The sequence below is a fragment of the Culex quinquefasciatus genome, chromosome 2 (genome assembly GCF_015732765.1).
Source record: "Culex quinquefasciatus strain JHB chromosome 2, VPISU_Cqui_1.0_pri_paternal, whole genome shotgun sequence".
Classification (NCBI taxonomy): domain Eukaryota; kingdom Metazoa; phylum Arthropoda; class Insecta; order Diptera; family Culicidae; genus Culex; species Culex quinquefasciatus.
This window is the reverse complement of record NC_051862.1, coordinates 188097416-188118979: the sequence shown is the minus strand read 5'-3', so window position 1 is coordinate 188118979 and position 21564 is coordinate 188097416. Positions and strand designations below refer to the sequence as shown.

Here is a 21564-nt window from a genome sequence, read left to right as displayed (position 1 = left end):
ATCGAATGACTGAAATCTCAGAGAAGTACTCACATAATAATGTCTTTAACCCCTCTAGAACATTTAACACAATTCTCAGAATTGAAGTTATTTGGCGCGCGATTACGTTATATGTAATTTGTCAATTTTTTTGTTGAACAAAATATGTTTAAAACAATCTCTAAACCAAGAGTAAAATTTGTCATGAAAAAATGTGCAGTAGAGGGTTAGTTATAACCGCCTAACAATTCGAATAAGCTGAATTTTATAGAAAATATTATATTCCAGACCACAATGATAAAAAGATTCATTTAATTCCAACATGTAGCGTAAATTTTCTATCCACCACGACAGTCCTTTTCACGGTGTTAGATGAACTTTAAAAAAAAAGAAAAAAAATCTGTGGCAAACACTTTTTCATAACCACGTCAAACAGTTTGACGTAAACGGGTGTTGTACGTGTTTTTCGCTGAGGAGAGAACCATTTCTATTTTCCCTTTTCGGATGGATATAGCTTCGAGAAAAACAAGATCTCTGATTTATCGCGTTGTACACTAATTTGCGTCCCCTTCTCTGTTTCCGTTTATTTTCTTCGCAGGGAGCCCAAGGGCCAAGAAGGAGTTCCAGGAGAGTCGGTGCCTGTATTAGTCGCTGCGCGCGCCAAGTTCCAGTCCAGCCGCCAAGATAGGTGCCATGGGGAAAGACTACTACAAAACGCTCGGCATACCGAAAGGGTCCACCGACGAGGACATCAAGAAGGCGTACCGGAAGCTGGCGCTCAAGTTCCACCCGGACAAGAACAAAAGTCCGGGCGCGGAGGAAAAGTTCAAAGAGGTAGCCGAAGCGTACGAGGTGCTATCCGACAAGAAGAAGCGCGAACTGTACGACAAATACGGCGAGGAAGGACTGAAAGGAAGTGAGTGTCTTGATCTGCGTTTGACTGGTTGACGCGTTTCTTTCTAAACCACCTTCTTTCTCTTTCACCTAGGGACGTCAAATGGCACCACAAACTCGTCACAAAACTTCACATACGAATTCCACGGCGATCCGCGGGCGACGTTTGCGCAGTTCTTCGGCTCGAGCAACCCGTTCGCGTCCTTCTTCGACATGCACAATGACAGCCTGTTCAACGACAGTTTGTTCAACGACGACGAGTTTTTCACGTCGTTCGGGGGGCTCGGCAACCGGCACGGGCTGGGGGGAGCGTTTCGGTGAGTACGATGATATTTTAAATTTTGTTACAATCAACAACATCATAAAATGTCCGCTTACTTCCATCCCCAGGTCACACTCGTTCAACGTGCACTCGCCGCTCAAGAAGGAAAAGGTGCAGGACCCGCCGATCGAGCACGACCTGTACGCGACGCTGGAGGAGATCTACCATGGCTGTGTGAAGAAGATGAAGATCTCGCGGAGGGTGCTGCAGCCGGACGGCACCTCCAAGAAGGAGGACAAATACGTCAGCATATCGATCAAACCGGGCTGGAAGTCCGGCACGAAGGTGACGTTCCAGAAAGAGGGCGACCAAAGCAAGGGGAAGATACCTGCCGACATTGTGTTTATCATCCGCGACAAGCCGCACGTCTGGTTCCGGCGGGAGGGCAGCGATCTGCGGTACACGGCGAGGTTAACGTTAAAACAGGTAAGGGGGCTTGCGAGGGGGGATTCTCTGCAAATTCAGCAGTTGCCAGTTATTTGAGGATTGCATCAAATGAATGAATTTTAAACAACAAGTCGCAAGAGAACGGCCCTAGACTGTAAAACCACTCGCCGAGCCTCGCGAATTCCCAATTTGGGCTGGGCACATAAATCTAATCACCTCATTTTAATGAGACACACTGGGCCTCACGTTTTGGGCCAGGTGAGACTGCGTGCTTTTTATTTATTGGCCCGAGTTGGTTGATCCGCGCACAATTATTAATTGCCTCCGTCCGAGCTACAAATCAATTTAATAGGAAAGCTCGATCTGCCACCGCTGACACTGGTTGGCTGGCAGCACTGCTTTTTTTGCTGTTGCTTTTGTCACTAGGCTTGGCAGCTCGCAGTTAGTGCTGAACAAATATGAAAACTGCAAATCAATTTCCATATTTGCAAGCGTGGTTTTGCGTTTTTTTTTTCTGTCGTGAAGCCTCTACTGTCCATATGCTCTGGCTGTGGCTCAGTTTGGGGTGACGGTTGGCCAAGTGTTGATGATTTTTATCGGCTTTGGAGTGTGTGCGTTTGGTCAGCAATAGAGTTATCTACGTGCGCATGTATTGCGTGTACGTACACGAAAAAGATTGAGGTTAAATTTTGTCCGGCCAGCAAAATCAAATGGTGCGCTAGTGTGTGTACGCGAAACGTCATAAAGCTCTATAGAGTTATCACGCTCTCACGCACACTAGCACACCATTTGTTTTGCTGAACGGTACAAAATTTAACCTCAATCTTTTTCGTGTACGTACACGCAATACATGCGCACGTAGATAACTCTATAGTCATCATTTGACCGGTTTGGACCGGAACAGCGGTGTACGAGTTCTAGAGCAGGGTGGTTTTTAATGTTTAGTAAAGTTTTTTCAATTGAAAGTATCGTTTTTAAATAGGTTCAATTAAGTTCAACTAGAATTTTGCCGAAGACACCTAATCAATCAGATAATCCGTTCTCATGATACAGATGTTTCGATTGCTTAGGGCGTATCCTTCCCAAAAACGGTACAAATGCAAGCAGGACATATTAGGGGATACCGTGGAGATTTTCCCTAATCCCCTTAGAAAAGTGGACCATCAACTGTCTTCCTTATTCTTTTCCATGTATCTGTGTGCGGTGTCGGCTATTATAGTGTTGAGGATCAAATTTATGTGAAATTGATGCTAAGTCCAATTATAAACTCTTAGGCAACCTGTTTCAGTAAATCATCAGTTAAACATAGCGAAATCCAGGCTGCAATTCGCTAAAATCAGCGTCTCCAAGCGAAGCGATATGATTGAACTTTAGTAAGATTTGACAAGACATTATTTAACTCGCAAGCCAACTTTTCTGTGTATTTTCTTTTTTTGGATGAAACTTTATCATTGTTGGAATTCGAGCGAGAAGAAGGAAAGCATATCCCGCCGCGAGCGCTCGCGAGCGCCTTATGGTAGCTGTTCGCCCCAAACTAGCAATTTGTTTATCAGACTTATGAATATGTACGAACCAGGCGATGGTATAGAGGTGTAACTTCAATCGCTGTGTTGTTTTTTGTTCGTTTCTAAGGGTGGATTTTCATGGATTTTTCGATGACCGACATCGAAAGCGGCTTTCGATGCTCGTGGTCGAATTTTGCCGAAAACTCCTTTTTTTCAAAGAAATAATGTTCCAAGATAATTCATATTGATGTAAAATGACTTTACAAGTAATAAAACTTACCACTCATTGCGGGAATGTCACGAAAATACGATTTTCCGACTTTTCATTTTCGATGCTCGAGCATTTTAGACCGACCGACATCGAAAGCATACTCACGATCATGCTTTGCTAAAATGTCAGTGCATCGAAACACGATGCTTGTCCGCGTCGCTTTGATGCCACCGCCGCACCCCGGACACAAACCAGAATAACGCTTGGTAACTGGCGGGAACATGTTGGAAATGAAACTCAACGAAGAAAATAATCTGACTGATCTGTCAAACTGGTTTTGGCAAAATCAAAACAGCTGATTTGTTGCTGTCAGAAAACTTCCAAGTTTTGTTTTCTGAGGCCAAAAAAACGATGTTAGATCGATTGGCCAATTATAAAGCGAACAGTTTGCTCAATCTTTGCAATGGTAAGTATTCGTTGCGTCCAGGGAAAATTTCGGATGACAATAATTTTCCAAATAAGTATTTTCATGTGTGTGTGTTTTTTTATATTCTATTGCAGAACAAAAAGCAAAAGGATGCGATGGATTTCCGGGACCGCAGAGTCTGTCCCTGGAAGGCAAGTTCCAACCATCCTCAACGAAACTATTTGGGAATTGAGGCGGAATATTTCAAAGCTGGTCCGAACCAGGATGATGCCTCCCAACTAAATCAACTCGTCAGAACCGTTCCCGGGTTGTTTGTGATTCTCCGGCGCGCTTCCGTTCAAACGTCGAAAACAATACGAGACACTGATGCAGTGTTGAAGACGCACAAATTGATTGAATAAAACCGAACATTCCAAACGTATATATGTTTCACGATACACAGAACTGGAAACGAAAACAAAACTTAAGCTTGATAAATAGACAAAAAAAACATCATTACTCTCAGTTCTGCAAGAGAGCAAAAAAAATGAAAGGGTAATCAAGTAAGAAGCGAACCAGCCGAGATATTAGGGAGCGTTCTTTATTACGTAACGCAGTTGGCGAGAGAGAGAGAGAGAGAGAGTGAGGGGGGGGGGAGGGGGTCGGTTTCTTTGATAATCTTAACCCCCCGATAGTCACTTTTTCTTTGAAACTTTTTAGTTTGTCCCCTTGAAAAGTCAAACTAATACAAACTTCTGATAATTGAAGCTTCGGATATTCGATCCCTTTACAAAGTTACTGTAGATTATACTACTCATCAGCAGTGTTGCAAAAGAGTGATAGAAAAGCTATCAATAGATTATCTCTGCACCAAAAATATCCGAGAGTATAGCGGCCGTCACTATAGCTTGTGAGATCTCTTCTTGTGTCTCGTGATTCCCAGCGATGTCATTCTCTCTCTATCACTCCTTCCCTTTTCCTCGACTATGCGCTCTCACCGCTGAGTCTCTCAACCTCTCCGAAAAATGCAATGAGAGAACGCGAGATGGCGATTATGAGCCGACCACGCATGACGCCCTTCAAACTGCGTTTGCAAAATTGGTTTTGTGGCGGCTTTTGTGGTTAAACGCTGTTGCGGTAGGATGATCGTGGAAGCGAGAATGAGAGAGAAAAGGAAAATGTCAATCGCGAGTGGATAAACACAAAAACGTGTTCGGCTATGTTCGGCGCTGAGAGTTTCAATGAAGAGAGAAGAGCAGTTGTATTTGAGGCATGAATATTCAGGCGAGATAATTGTAGTTGCTGAGAGGTGATATTTTGATATTTTAACAACCCTGCTCATCAGTTTACACCACTTTTTGTAAATGTCAAAAATGTATAAAATAACGAACACGCGAGTGGCTGGCGTAAAATTAAATAATCTATGATAAATGCAATTGAACTTAGAACAGCACGATAAAAAAGATAATAATAATAATCGTAAGACTTTAATCATAGTTATGACATTCAAAACAATACGTGAAATTTTAGAGTACTAAAAATCCTAGTATTTAAAATTTTAAAAATGCTTCAAATTCAAGTCTCTTAAGATTCTAAAATATGTATACTCAAAAATTATGAAATTCGAAAATTCTAAATAACATGAACTAAAATTCTATAATTATAGAATTGTATTATTCTTAAATTCAGAAGTTACAAAATTCAAAAATACCATAACGACATAATAACTAAAATTCTTTAATTGTAAATTACTAAACCATATGTACTTAAAATCAGTGTTAAATTTATAAAGTTCTAAAATTCTTAAATTGACAAATTGTAAAATAAAAAAATTCTTAAATATTAATTTACATGTATCCAAATTCTACAGTACCACAATATATTAAATTAACGTTCCTTATTTGGGTCCTGAAATTAAGCTGAAATTTGAGATATTATTGTTCCCAACGATAAAGCTTATTTTTCTAAGTACAATAACCCTTAGAAATTATAAATTTTATAAATTTTATAAATTTTATAAATTTCATAAATTTTATAAATTTAATAAATTTTATAAATTTTATAAATTTTATAAATTTTATAAATTTTATAAATTTTATAAATTTTATAAATTTTATAAATTTTATAAATTTTATAAATTTTATAAATTTTATAAATTTTATAAATTTTATAAATTTTATAAATTTTATAAATTTTATAAATTTTATAAATTTTATAAATTTTATAAATTTTATAAATTAAATAAATTAAATAAAACTTTAAAAATTTCATAAATTTTAAGGAATTCATAAAATTCATAAAATGTATTTAATTTCTAGAATTCTTCCTAAATTTCTTGAATTTCCTATTTTTTTTGAGTTTCTTAAATTTTAAAAAAAATCCTAAATATCTTAATTTTCCTATTTTTTTTTTAAATTTCCTAATTTTTTTGAATTTCTTAAATTTGTAAAAATTCTCGAGTTTCTTAAATTTCTTAAATTTCCTAAATTTCCTAAATTTCTCAAATTTCTCAAATTTCTTAAATTTCTTAAATTTTTAAATTTCTCAAATTTCTTAAATTTCTTAAATTTCTTAAATTTCTCAAATTTCTTAAATTTCTTAAATTTCTTAAATTTCTAAAATTTCTAAAATTTCTAAAATTTCTAAAATTTCTAAAATTTCTAAAATTTCTAAAATTTCTAAAATTTCTAAAATTTCTAAAATTTCTTAAATTTCTTAAATTTCTTAAATTTCTTAAATTTCTTAAATTTCTTAAATTTCTTAAATTTCTTAAATTTCTTAAATTTCTTAAATTTCTTAAATTTCTTAAATTTCTTAAATTACTTAAATTTCTTAAATTTCTCAAATTTCTTAAATTTCTTAAATTTCTTAAATTTCTTAAATTTCTTAAATTTCTTAAATTTTTTAAATTTCTTAAATTTTTTAATTTTTTAAATTTCTTAAATTTCTTAAATTTCTTAAATTTCTTAAATTTCTTAAATTTCTTAAATTTCTTAATTTTCTTAAATTTCTTAAATTTCTTAAATTTCTAAAATTTCTTAAATTTCTAAAATTTATAAAATGTCTTAAATTTCTTAAATTTCTTAAATTTCTAAAATTTCTTAAATTTCTAAAATTTATAAAATGTCTTAAATTTCTTAAATTTCTTAAATTTCTTAAATTTCTTAAATTTCTTAAATTTCTTAAATTTCTAAAATTTCTAAAATTTCTAAAATTTCTAAAATTTCTAAAATTTCTAAAATTTCTAAAATTTCTAAAATTTCTAAAATTTCTTAAATTTCTTAAATTTCTTAAATTTCTTAAATTTCTTAAATTTCTTAAATTTCTTAAATTTCTTAAATTTCTTAAATTTCTTAAATTTCTTAAATTTCTTAAATTTCTTAAATTTCTTAAATTTCTTAAATTTCTTAAATTTCTTAAATTTCTTAAATTTCTAAAATTTCTAAAATTTCTAAAATTTCTAAAATTTCTAAAATTTCTTAAATTTCTTAAATTTCTTAAATTTCTTAAATTTCTTAAATTTCTTAAATTTCTTAAATTTCTTAAATTTCTTAAATTTCTTAAATTTCTTAAATTTCTTAAATTTCTTAAATTTCTTAAATTTCTTAAATTTCTTAAATTTCTTAAATTTCGTAAATTTCTTATATTTCTTAAATTTCTCAAATTTCTTAAATTTCTTAAATTTTTTAAATTTCTTGGTTTTGGGGATCATAGAACTTGTCATATTCCGGGTTAAATCGGAGTACCAGGAACCGGTCCCAAGGTAGCCAGATCGTCCAAAAGTAATTTTTGGGGATCATAGATGAGCTCGATTTTGAAAATGATGAACTTTGACTCCCATATTGCCATGATAGAAATAGTTTAATTTCTGACCGTCTCTGACCGGTCCCTTTCGCCTGTCCGCCCAATCCGGAACATCCCCGGTGGTTCAAAATCTATGGTCAGCACTGTCTGTGGGTAGAACAAAGATCGTAACATGAAAAATTTTAATTTTCCAAGTTTTTTGTTAACAAAATTGTGCGGGACCCAAAAATGGAAATTTTTTATCCAGTGACCCACCGGAATATATCCGGCCACCGGGACATTTCCGGGATCTGCGGGTCATTTTTGGAAAATAGACATTTTAACGAGTCCAACCTAGAGTCCAACTAACAAAGAAGTATGCAAAAATCGGTTGAGTTTTCGCTGAGTTATGGCCATTTTAGTGATATCAGTTTCACCCATAGGACGCTAGTCTACTCATACGACCTTTTGAAAAAGATTTATTGAGCAACATCAGCTTATTTCAAAAGTTGTGCTGGAATTCCGACCGCCACGCAATGCTGCTTTGTTTATGTTTGAATATGTCATTTTCCATTCTTCGTTAACTTGCATGCAAGTGTTCCTTATTCCGGAAAGTCGATTTTGGGTTTGTGTCCAAGCTAAATGAAGTAACGCAAGCAATGAGCATCGAGTTGGTTCGATGCTCGTGCTTTCGATGTCGTTGCATAATCCATGAAAATCCAGCCTAACACGTTCAACTTCTCGCGAACGGGCAATTCTGGCTCGCGAGAAAGCCCGTTCGCGAGCGGAGGAGAGCACGGGCAATCGGTGAGTTTCTCTCGGCAGCTCGAGACTCGCGGCGAGAACTCGAGAGAGAGAAAATTTTCTCGCCAGAGCGCGATAATACCAACACTGAACATTATCCATGCTATTTTTCATCATTTTGCGGGTTCACGGCAAAAAAAGTTGAATTTTGGAATGGTGAAAATTTGGTTGGTAGAATATTACCTATTTTTTGAGTAATATTTCTAAAAAAATGTTTAAAAGTGTGAACCTGATAAATATTCATCACAAACTGATGAAAATTCACCAATTCCTGATGTAATATTACACATTTTTTTTGTGACACAAAATCTGTCATCATTTTTTGATAAATTTTACCATTTTTTTTGCTCTGCATTGGTTATAAAAAATAGCAATGTGAATGTTCGAAAAAGTTTATCTTGAAACGGATTTCCTGATCAATTTGGTGTCTTCGTGGATTTTTCTCAGAGAAATAGGACAACTCTAGTGTTTCGTTTTTTTTAAAAAAGGCTCAAAACAAAATTTTGTTTTTGCTTTTTGAGTGTTTTTGAAAGAGTCAGGGGTCAGGGACATTCAAAAACACCCGCAAAGGAAAAAAAAAAATAAAATTATTGGACCTTTGGAAAAATTCAAGATTTTCGGTCTTTGGATAATTGAACCATGAGCAATAAATTTTTATTAAGTTTTATTTATTTCTTTTTTTTACATCGAATTAGAGTTCATTTCATTTCAGTTTAATTTGAGTGGTTGATTGCTTATCACCGCCATTCTGGCCGTCATAATTGATTAAAAACTTCTAAATAGCTTAAGCGTAGTTTAGGGGTCATAGTTAACTCATCAGTCAAAAAAAAAAAAAAACAGTAATTATTTTTCGTGATTCGATTTTCCGAAGATTTTACTATTCGAAGTGAAATTTTTACAAGGCCTTCGCATAATCGAATTCATTTGCAAAATGTACACACAAAAATATTTCCGAATGTTAAATCATTTATGATGTAACACTTTTGCACGTCATTATTTTGCTCATTAAATTTCATTAAATTTGCTCATTTTGAACTCGCGATATCTCGAAAACTATTTGATCTAATTCTAATATAATAAAAATATATATTAAAAATGTTTTTAAAATTGATTCCCTTTCAAAATTATATTTTTGATTCAGACAATTTCACAAAAAAATCATGTATCACGTGACACTGAGAAACACCGGTCAACAAGTTGTAAGAACATTTCTTTAGTCTTACATTTTTTGCGGGGTTTTTTAAATGCATTTTAAAAATAATTTATTTTCAAAAAATTCGGAAAACTTCAGCTGTGACTTGAAAACGGTTCCCATTACCAAAAAAAAAACAATTGTTTGGTTACTTTCGATAGCAAATTTTATTTTTGCATCTAAAATAAAGTTTTGAAAATTGGTTGAAAATATTTTCAGTTTTCCCAAAAAAAATCATTTGTACCAGATTTAATGCCATCCTAAACTGAAGCGCCAAAGATGCCTTTTTTAGTCCTCTTAAACATGTAATAAAACGTAAAAAATAGAAATAAAACTTATTTTGAGAGATAGAAAGATTTACAAGAAAAAAATCTGAAGGTATTGTGTTGTAAATGAGTGATAGAAAAAACTATCATTTGATGATTAACGGTTCAAAAATTTCAGAAGGTATAGTAACCGCCACTATAGCTTGTGAATTATCTTTTTTATATCTCGTGATTCCCAGAATGAGCATTCTCTTTCTATCACTACTATCCTTTTTCTTGTTCACGGATAGTTGTCAAATATTGTGTTACAGCGGCTTTTGTGGCTACGCTCTGTTGACAGGGAATGATAGAGAGTGCGGGACTGAGAGAGAAAAAGATATTTGTCACATGGGTTTATGTAAACAGGAGTCAGAGCCCGGCAATTCTTTTTTTTTCTCAACTCAATTTCGCGACGGAAAGAAGGAGTGAAAGATGAGAGATGAGTTTTCGGGCATGATAATTGAATCGCTGAGAACTGAAAATAAAATATTTTAACAATCATGGTTTTGATCATAACCTACAACTTTGCCATCCCCTCTAAACAATTCAAAGTTTTGTCAAAACGATAGTTGAAAGCTAGTTTTGTTTATAAGCCAACAATATTTTTTAAGGAACGTTTTTGCAGGGTTTTATATTTTTTAAATTTAGATTGATTTTTAAAAAATTATATTTTTTTTATTTCTCGACCTACTTTATATTATTTGAATTATATGCATTAGCTGTAATTTACAGCATACTGTCGGTTTTTAAAACAAGATTTGTTTCATACCAGATTATTCCTTAACACTTGTAGCCAGAACGGGGTCAAAAAAGTTGGAAATGCAACGCCACCGGCTCATACAACCCTTGGAAAAAAGTTGGATTTGTCTTTTTTATTATAACTCAAGGTAGACGCATCTGTTTTGGATCTACCTTGTTGAAGGTGATTCTTGACATTCTTCCGGATCGAAAGTAACAAGAATCATCAATGAAGTTGCATTTCCAACTTTTTTTATCCCCTGGGTGCTTCGTTTATGTTTTGACCCCGTTGGTGTTACAAGAGACATTCAGAATTAGCTTTGACTGAGAAATCACCGATTGTGATCGGACACTCGATAATATTTAAACTTAATAAATTGTATGGAAAAAGAAAATCGGAACAGATAAGTTAAGTTATAAGACGAAATTATTTCCGATAATATCAATTTTTAATCAATTTTCATTGAATATTTTTGTTATTTTTGTAAGATTTGAAATAATGTTGAAAACGGTTGATTTAATTTAAATTGTTTAGCAACTGAGTAGATTTAAAAAAAAAAATCGGGGTGAACATCGTCCGTTTATAACATAAGTCTTGTCTTTAAAAAAAATCAGAATTTTGTCTGTGCACCATTGCATAACTTTCACATTTTCAAACATAAATAGACACACGAGTTAGCGTTTGTGGTTTACTTTTCCCCACCAGAATGCGCATAAATGTATCCCACCGATGGTTAGGCTCAGCCTAACCGACCTATGATGGGTGCAATATTTGCACTTTGCTCAACCAGCCACCAACCAATCAATAGCTATGTAGATAGTGATGCTGTTGGCCGTGACGATTGGTTGGTGGGGTGATGATAGAAGAAAAAAAAAATCGTGACTCGATTTGTTTGTGCATGCAGTTTGCGAATACACACATTCGACACGGTTTTGCGCCCAAAAAAGGAGTCACGCATGGCGATTTGTGTTGACAGGAATTGTTTCGGGGCAAATTGTCTTAAATGCTAATTTGGAAGATGTTTTTTTTTTAGTATTAAAAATTGTTTGACCGTTTATTTACACTGTAACTTATCGAAAAACACAAATCAGTCCGTTTTGAAGCATCAAATATCAACCACAGCTTAGATTCCAGTCTGCTGGTTGATCCAGGTGCGGAAGTGGGTGGTGCGCACATAGCCGGACGGGTGTCCCGAGGCACATCCGGCCGATGATACGAACGAAACCACGCCAATCTGCAGGCTCTGGCCGTTCTCCTGGATGGCCAGCGGACCGCCGGAGTCTCCGTTGCAAGTGCTCTGGGCATTGTGGTCCCAGCCGAGGCCGCACACGGTCGATCCAACGACGACGGACGGTCCGTAGGTCAGCATGCACTGGGCGTTCGAGATGATGCGGATGTTGACCCAGTTCTTGGTCGGGGACACTGGGCCTCCGTCAACGGTGCGTCCGAAACCGGACACGGTAGCCTGATTATCAACGAAGGTCTCGCCGGTGCGGTCAGCCGCTGGCAGAGCGATGGCCTGGATGTTCTGGCTGAAGGTCACCGGAGTGGCCAGCTGGATGAGGCCGATGTCGTTGTTCAGGTTGTTCGGGTTGTACTGCGGGTGGATGATGAAGTTGGTCGAGGTGCCCATCACTTCCGGAGTGGCGGACGCAATCGATCCCATCGGAATCTCGAACCGGACAACACCGGTGATGCAATGGGCAGCCGTTAGGACCCACTGGTTAGAGATGAGCGAACCTCCGCAGGCCAGGGCACCACCTCCGGCGGTGAATCCACGTAGGAACACCTGGTACGGGAACTGACCGGGGGCGGCCGGGAATCCGTTCACGATGCGGGACCGACTCTGCTGCACGGCGTCACGCACGTTCAACGGCGTCTCGAACTGGAGCTTGGCGGCCTGAGCCGCGGCCAGGCAGGCCATCACTGCTAGGAACAACTTCATCTTGCTGGAATATCCAAATCAATACTGAACACTGGACCATGGTCATTGGAGGGCCTTTTATAGTTCCAAAGTGGTTTCTAGTCGGGTTATCCCGACTTGTGTGATAAGATTAGCTCCCGAAATGACGACACCCGGCTCGAATCGGTAGCGAAAATCAGTTTTATTGCATTAAGCTTCTTCGATAAGGGGTTCAGTGGTGCGGGGGAATCAAGGTAAAAGTGGCCTCATTCTCCAAAGATACCACTCAGAAATTACTGAAATAACATGAAGCAATGGATTTACCCCAAAGATCCCGCAATAGAACGATAAGTTTAAATTGATGTCGCATGGAACAGGATGACGCGGATGATAACGGAAGTGAATTCAAGTGTGTTATCAAGTGCATAATAAACACACGTTAAACATCCTTCAAAAGATTGGCTTAAAATATCCGAGTTTAGGTAGCGGGGTGTAAACTTGACAAGTTGTATGACATTGATACAATTTTTAAACCTGAAATAAAAAAAAAACGGATTCCGTTATCAAATTTTGTGTGTGTCATTGGGGCACAGTTTCGTTTGATCAGTTGGATAAGACCAAAGTTAGACATAACAAGTCATTGTTTTATAATTGGGAAATCCATTGGATTACGGTTATCAATTTAAAAATACGCCCGAACAGGAATTTGTGTTTGTTTTGATAGCTAGAGTATTTTGAACCCATTTTCGGTTGAAATAAGGTATGCAGAAATAATGCAACACATCCTTCAGAAAAATAACATGTAAATTTACATCTTTTTATCTGTAATTTTCATTACATGGAAACGATGTAACATTCAGCCATCCAAATTTTGAAGTTAAGTTTTTTTTTCTGAGCAGTTCTAATGAATTGGTACAGATTGACTATTTTATAATGCCGTCCTGCTATTAGCATTGTGATTGAATGACAATCTAACACGCGGTTGACATAATTTTTGTTCCATTTACGGCATATCTTCACTGCCCTGCCGGCCACCTTCCTAACATTTCCAACAAATAGCCCAGCAAACCCTAGATCAGATTAAGACCCAACTAGCAGCTAGGGCCACTCCGACTCAGCCTACACCTGTTGACGAGTACCATAAATGTGTTCTCCGCTTAAGGTGTACCCACAATGGAGCGAACAAAAATCAATCACTTTGCCACGTTGTCGCGTTTGCAGCGAGGCAACATTTTCTGCGGTTCGCAAGCCGATTTTGATTCAAACAATTTAATTCTTCAATTAGTGATACTGCCACTCGATGGATGCTGGACGACGACGTTCGTAGAAGCTGTCCAGCTGGTCTCCACAGTACCATGAGCAGTCGTTGACCGTATTTGGTTGGCTTAGCCGCGTCATGTCCCCCAGGCCTGAGTCAAGTTGGAATATTGCTCATATCTCACGACTCGATGGACTCGGTGGCGCGTTGATGGAGTGAACAATTTTAATTAAATTTTGATGCAATGCCGCAGAAAAAAAAAGTTAAAATAAAGCAATCACACCATTTTGTAGCCATCATAATTGCACCATTTGAGCCACTTTTGGGCAAACAATCTGCTGTGCTGCTACTGCAACCAGATGTCAACGCGAAGCTTTGCGGTCGATCACGCATTTCGAGGGATTTCAAACTCGAACGTGAAACAAAAAATATGTTACGTGGAATTTGTTAATTGTCAGCACAAATAATTGATTCAGTCCATTTTCGGCTCCAATGACCATTAACGACTGTAAATCTTAACTTTGCATAATGGCAAAAGGGTTCTCTCTCACTTTAAAATTAATTGCGGACACACACACACACACACACACACATTTGTACCCTCAGCACGTTTGGTGTTCGGTGTCACCGGCCATCAGTGCTCTCGGTGCAGGCCAGCAGTGTTGTTCTGGTCTGAAGAGATTAATGGTTCACCAGAGGGCTAATGATCACGGCACTCCTTAATCTTGATTGCTGCTCTCCCCCTCTTAAGAGATTTATTGTTTCTTTCATACTTTGCTGTATTATTATGTCCATCACCGGCGTGTCACACTCTGTGGAAATGAAGTTTTGTTGCATTCTTTGCTTAAATTGCCTCACAATCATTTTTCAACTATTTTTTAATAAAGTAAATAAATGAGTTGCAGTAGAATTTTCAAATCAATGCAAATTTCAATAAATTTGATTAATTTTTTTTCCAAAAATGAGTTGATATAAAAATCAATACCTCAAATCCCATGCTTCGACCAGGGTTACCAGGTCTCAATTTGAAAAATCTGGCAAAGTATTTATTAAAAATCTGGCTGACGAAAATCTAACGAATTTGAATGGTGAAGGGAAGGGAGGATATAAATTAATTCAAAAGTTTGTAGATTTCTGATGGTTTAACCAATTTTAAGGCCTCATAAATGTTGAATTTTCTATTTTCAATTATAATCATTCATGTTTTCGAAAACAAATGCGCAGGAAGTGAAAAATCCGGCAAATCCTGTCAATATCTGGTACTGAGAACCCGAGCAGGGGTATATAACACGGGAATACCAAATTTTGGTATTACTTGGCAAATAACAGCGACCAAAATGTGCCCTTGGTTGCCCAGTAATAGATGGTAAAATACCATGAAATCATACCAAATTCTTGTATGTGTAAGGGCACAACAATACCAAACCATGTTATTCCAAGGGTAAAATAATACCTCAAAATAAAACCATTTCAATACCAAGTTGAGGTCTTCTGGATTTTTGAACATTGCTTGAATACCAAAACTTGGTATTGCCATGGTTTTATTTTTAGGTATTCCCTTGGAAAATCATATTTTGGTATTTCTGTGGTCTTTCACATACATGATTTTGGTATGATTTCATGGTATTTTACCATCTATTACTGGGCAACCAAGAGCACATTATGGTCGCTGGTATTTGAACAAGTAATACCAAAATTTGGTATTTTCATACCATTTTTAGTGCAGCAGTTGCAGTTAGTGAAAAAACGGAAATTATTCATATGCAACAGCCAAATCTACTCACCTGATGATTCCATGTTGTTATTAGTGATATTCTTCACCACACCGAATGCATTTGTCATTGATGAACCGCCTGTGCTTGAAGTTCTTCAAGATTCTGAAAAATAACAAGATTGAAAAATAAGTATTATTAAAATGAAACTGAATTGAAATTCACCAATATTCATTAATCTGTCGATTGACTCGTTTTTCAAAGTATTTGGTTATCCCGACTTAGAGATATTTCAACGTTTTTGAAAAAATATTAGTGATATCACACTAATTTTTTAAATCATCTTTAACATTTTTGGGTTTCAAGTCATTTTAGAGCAAAATTAATTAACTCGTAAAATTTTTTTAACAAATTTCCCATAGTTTCAGAGAAAATTGATGAAACCTTTCAATATTCAATTAATACTAAAATGTGCCATCCTGGAATTTGATAAAACACTTTTATACCAAAATAATACCAAAATGTGCCATCCTGACTTAGAATTTTTTTCACAATTTCAAGTCATTTCTGTAGGGGGTATATCAAAAATGTTTAAAATCAAGTTTGAAATTTCCGGTTTTGAATGAAAGCATTCGCTTTGAGACATCATTATAGCGCAAAATTAATTATTTTGTCAAAATTGGTCAAAATTTTCCCATAGTTGCAGAGGAATTTGATAAAATACTGTAATACCAAAAGATTACCAAAATGTGGTGTTCGATCATTGACAAATTCTGCAATTTTGCAATATCAAAACAATACCTAAAATTGGTATGATACCACATTTTGCTCTTGCATAATCCTTAAGACAAATTTTAAAGGGTCCAGGAATACCAAAATTTGGTATTGATACCAGAGAAAGGTATTATTACGCATTTCCCTTGTTATTTACCCATGCTCGGGAAGGGTGAATCTTTATTCCGGCAGGCACTTGAAAAATCTGGCATTTGTTATGATTATTCCAACACAAATTGTTGCATTCTGAAATAACCATTTTATCAAATTAATGTTTTATTAATAAAAATCTGAGTTACATAACCATAATTTTTGCTTTAGAAATAATTTTGATTTTTTCAGAAATCAAAAAATGCGTTTTCGGGCAGTAAGGACAAACGTATGATTTTTTGAAGAAATATTGATTAAAAAGAAACCCGAATTTCATGTGAACAAATTTGTCTTGCGTTATTGTTGATTTTAAATCGTGTTTGGGTTTGGGAAGTGTCCTAATTTTTTTTTTGTAGAAAGTGCCATTCCGAATTGAATTTTAAGAAAAATCATCTTTTTTTCAAATTAAAAAAAATGGTGCCTTTTTTCTATCTTTGAAACAGGAAAATTCCCTCTTAAATTTGTGTTAGAAACATTGAAGATCAATCTTTTAGCCTTTAAAGTTTTATAAACAATAAAATTGAAGTTTGAAGTTCCAAACAGCACTCAAATTTATATATATTCATTTGTTTGATTGAGAATGTATTGAATATATCTGGAGTTTTTTTTGTAAAGGTCTAATAAACCAAATTTCCAGTTTTTGCTTTTTGGGTATTTAGGAACCGCCTTGAGCCAGGGGTATTAAAAAACACCCAAAAGCCCACATATTTCGAAACTCAACTTTATTAAATTTCAAAAAAATTGAATCAATAAAGTGGCTATAACTCGAAAACGGTTCTCCTAAAAAAAATATTAGAGTTATTTCTTTTCGATTGCGAAAAAATCAAAATTTTAAAAACTCTAACACAGAAAAAAATCAATTCTCGAAACCGTGAAGTCAGTTCACGATTATAAGAATCACGAAGGAATATATTCACGTTTATGGTGCAAATGCACCATACTCATGAATAAATTCCTTCGTGGATCTCACATTCGTGAACTTAATTCACGATTACGGGAATTGATTTTTTTTCTGTGAAGAATGGTCGAAAAATGCACTTTTCATTATGGGATTTGAAATCACACAATACTTTACTGATTTTTTTTTATGAAGTGTAACGTTTTTGAGAGTTAATATTCCAACATTTTGTTTTTTTTTTAAAAGACTGAAATATTTTTTTCCAAAGATTTAGAAAATTTACTTTAAATTTGTTTGTACCTTCAATTATTAGACCTCTAGTTGCTAAAATGAAGTTTCAAAAAGAAAAACAGGAAAGATAGGTTTTTGGTTATCATCAGTGTTGCAAATGAGTGATAAAAAAGCTATCAATAGATTATCTCTGCACCAAAAATATCCGAGAGTATAGTGGCCGTCACTATAGCTTGTGAGATCTCTTCTTGTGTCTCGTAATTCCCAGCGATGTCATTCTCTCTCTATCACTCTTCCCCTTTACCCAGACTATGCGCTCTCACCGCTGAGTCTCTCAATCTCTCCAAAAACTGCAATGAGAGAACGCGAGATGGCGATTAGGATCCGACCACGCATGACGTCCCGTCAAACTGCGTTTGCGAAATTGGTTTTGTGGCGGCTTTTGTGGTTAAACGCTTTTGCAGTAGGATGATCGTGGAAGCGGGAATGAGAGAGAAAAGGAAAATGTCAATCGCGAGTGGGCAAGCACGAAAACGTGTTCGGCTATGTTCGGCGCTGAGAGTTTCAATGAAGAGAGAAGAGCAGTTGTATTTGAGGCATGAATATTCTGGCGGGATAATTGTAGTTGCTGAGAGCTGATATTTTGATATTTTAACAACCCTGGTTATCATTCAAATTTTCAAATTGAACTAAACATTCAATCAAAAACATTTTATTCCAATTTTCATTTAGAAAATTAAACATACGTGAAATCATCTTGTGGTTTGGTTGAGCGTTTTAGCAGAATGCATTACTGTGAATACAAAGAGACGAGTTGTTCCTTTTAATTCCGCTATATATTTTTAATATCTTGACAGATACGTATTTCGTCTACTACTTGCAGACTTCATCAGTGTTCTGTTCTCGACTAGAACAGAACACTGATGAAGTCTGCAAGTAGTAGACGAAATACGTATCTGTCAAGATATTAAAAATATATAGCGGAATTAAAAGGAACAACTCGTCTCTTTGTATTCACAGTGAAATTATCTATTGTTTTCAATCAAAATATAAATATTTTTATATTTTTTTCAAATATGGTTTCGATAATATAACCTTCAAAAATGTGCAAATTTACATCCTTTTATGTGCAATTCAAATTATTCCACTGAGACTGCGGAAATATTACATCAAAATGATGTCATATTTTGCCATTAAAAATGTTCAACCTTTAAATTTACTTTTTAGCAACATTAAAAAAAAATAATGTGGTATAACTTTTTGAACTAAGTCATTGCAAATTTGATTTCAGGTTTTAGTCTCCACCCTCTCCCCTCTTCAAATACCCCCCCCCCCCCCCCTAATTAATGATTCACAAAACAAAAATAATAGAAAAACAAACTTGTAAAATTGATTGTAAATTATTCATAATACACTGTAAAACTCATAAAGACCCATCATGTTTTTTTTTCAAATTTTGAACTTGGGAGCATAGATCTGTACAAAATATAAAAGCAAAGAAAAAAAAACATTTTGATAAATTAACTGATTTTCTGCAAATTTTATACAGTACCATAATTGTAATGATGTATAAAACATTTTGAGGTATTTATTGTTACAACATTTTGAAAATCTGGCTTAAAATGTGAAACTAAGATTAAATTGGCAAAATACCAACCACTCAAATTAAAATATTACATTTTAAAGTAAGACGAAATAGATGCCTCTACCCTAAGTTTTTATTTTCGACCTTGGTTGGCTTACGCCGTAAAATTCTTTTCTAAAATCATGTAGAGAACCTTTTTCTTTTTTGATTGATGCATTCTGAATTGATATTTTATTGCTTTTTCTTAACATGCCGGAACCCGTGGTGTAGGGTAAGCGTGATTGCCTCTCACTCAGTCGGCCTGGGTTCGGTCTCAGATGGTGATTACGCCTTCCGTCTGAAAGGGAAGTAAATGTTGGCCCCGGTCTAACCTAGAGGTTAGGTCGTTAGTTCAATCCAGGTGTAGGAGTCGTCTCCCTGCGTCCTGTCTCGGTGGAGTCGCTGGTAGGCGGTTGGACTCACAATCCAAAGGTCGTCAGTTTGAATCCCGGGGTAGATGGAATCTTGAATGTAAAAAGAGGTTGCCTTAACAATCAAGCCTTCGGACACCTAGTTTCAAATAGGAATCTCGCCATCGAGAACTCCAAGGCAGTGCTGTAAAGCAAAAAAAAAAAATTTCTTTATTAAACAAGCATTGCTGAAAAAATCGTTCATTTTAAGAAAAATTAACGTTCAAACAATAACTTCCTCACTGACATGGATATTTTTATGAAAATGGTGTCAGTATCAACCAGCCAATTAACACCCAATTTCTGTTTAATTCCCACAGGCCCTGTGCGGCGTGATCTTCGAGGTGCCGACGATGACGGGCGAGAAGCTGCGGATCAGCACCAAGCAGGAGATCATCAAGCCGAACACGGTCAAGCGGATCCAGGGCTACGGGCTGCCCTTCCCGAAGGAACCGTCCCGCAAGGGTGACCTGCTGGTGGCATTTGACATCAAATTCCCCGACAAGCTGACGTCGTCGGAGAAGGAACTGCTGAACGATATGCTGCCAAACTCCTAGTTTGGTGCATTTCCACACCCCAACCCCTTTCTCTCCCCAAAACAAACAAGCAAACAAAACTTAAGCGCTGTTGTAGTCTTCCTGCGATTTTTATTTTTTTACTCCTGTTGTAACTCTGTTGTCCTTTCCTGCCACGAAGCAACAACATAATACTGACACACACAAGAACACACGCACATGAAAACTCATTTTACGTTTATTTGTGTAAAATTTTAATTTTAAACTGTATGTTAATTTATTTTGCTCGTAATCAAGATGTATATGCAAGAGGCCGTATTTTATCCATTTTTATCTGTAAATATTAACAGTTCCATTTAATTTTGTTTATTGCTTGCTCACTGACGCGCGCGTTCCGTTCATACACACGCAACGAAAAAAAAACAGGAATTTATTAAAAATTGCGTTAAGCAAATCTGTACTCGAGGTCGCCGCTTCACTAAAATCCATCCCAACCCATTCTGGTTGAAACAATTTATAAATTTTTACGCTACAAAGTATGATGAAATTAAAATTCACACCCACAAAGTTGCCCTGAACCGCACGGCAGCTTGTGCCACAACTACCAGCTCCAGAGTAGGATTTTTGATACGGAGAAGATAAACAACAACAAAACAACTACCTATTTAAATAACAAAACTGATGACGAATGATGGTAATGATTGTTATTAATTAAATCAAACTCGCGTTATCTGATTCTTGGAAATATATATTCTACTATACAAACAAACATCCGCGTCGGTCCGTATTGATTTTCGAATCATTTGTTTATTTGCTTTAGATATCACACTGCCCTACTTGTGCACGCTAGGACATGCAATTTATTTATTTAATCAAAATCAGTAGAACTTAGGCAACGTGAGTGTGAGCATTTCTCTATTAATTTGGCCGATTTCTTTTTTTTTATTTTCTATGTTTTGTGATTTGGCTTAAACTTTTTGAGGACCATCCCTATGGCCAAGGAAGCCATTTTTTGTCATTGGCGTTTACCCACAAAATGCTCCGTACAATTTTGGTAGCTGCCCATACAAAAATGGTACGTAAATATTCCATAATCTATATCTTTTGAAGGAATTTTCTGATCGGTTTGGTGTCTTAAGCAATGGATACTTTTGAGCCATAAAAAAAATGTTAAAATTGTGTGTTTTTTTAAATATTATTTTTTTTCAGTTTTGATAGTGAAATAAAATTTAGGATTGAAAGATGGACTTGTTTCACGTGACTTTGTCATTGTTTTTAATATATATTTATCTCTAGCGTAAACTTTGACTATGTTTTTTTTTAAATAGGAAATGTTACTATTTTTTATGTGAAAATATGTACTAGTGATTTTTGTATTCATTCAGTGGCCTCTACGCGTTTTTCTACAATTCAAACGATATATAGAAGAAAATTTCGAAAACAAAATCAAACAATTAAAAGTACAATACTTCAACTAATCTACAAATTTCAAAGTCATTTCCATCTAAAAAATTATGACACTTTTTGAGTATAAAATAATCATTTGAATAACTTGTTGTTTA

At 35.6% G+C, this 21564-nt stretch overlaps 2 protein-coding genes and 1 long non-coding RNA gene across 4 annotated transcripts in view; 2 read left to right on the top strand and 1 right to left on the bottom strand.

Annotated features, from left to right (window-relative positions):
* Positions 1-20773, top strand: part of LOC6035234 (dnaJ protein homolog 1) — a 79612-nt gene extending 58839 nt beyond the window's left edge. For both annotated transcript variants that reach the window (XM_038253002.1, XM_038253001.1), the window contains exons 2-5: positions 578-895; positions 968-1190; positions 1264-1621; positions 19808-20773. In XM_038253002.1, the coding sequence (XP_038108930.1) occupies positions 673-895; positions 968-1190; positions 1264-1621; positions 19808-20044 (1041 nt within the window). In that variant the 5' untranslated portion in view covers positions 578-672 and the 3' untranslated portion in view covers positions 20045-20773. The remainder of the gene's footprint in view (positions 1-577; positions 896-967; positions 1191-1263; positions 1622-19807) is intronic.
* Positions 3520-4144, top strand: LOC119766842. The gene is made up of 2 exons (XR_005277169.1): positions 3520-3764; positions 3860-4144. It is a non-coding gene; the product is annotated as an uncharacterized LOC119766842 (long non-coding RNA).
* Positions 11544-12508, bottom strand: LOC6035237 (collagenase). Its single transcript, XM_001845410.2, has one exon. The coding sequence runs from the start codon at positions 12470-12472 to the stop codon at positions 11651-11653; it is 822 nt and encodes a 273-aa protein (XP_001845462.2). The 5' UTR covers positions 12473-12508; the 3' UTR covers positions 11544-11650.
* Positions 20774-21564: the final 791 nt, after the last annotated feature.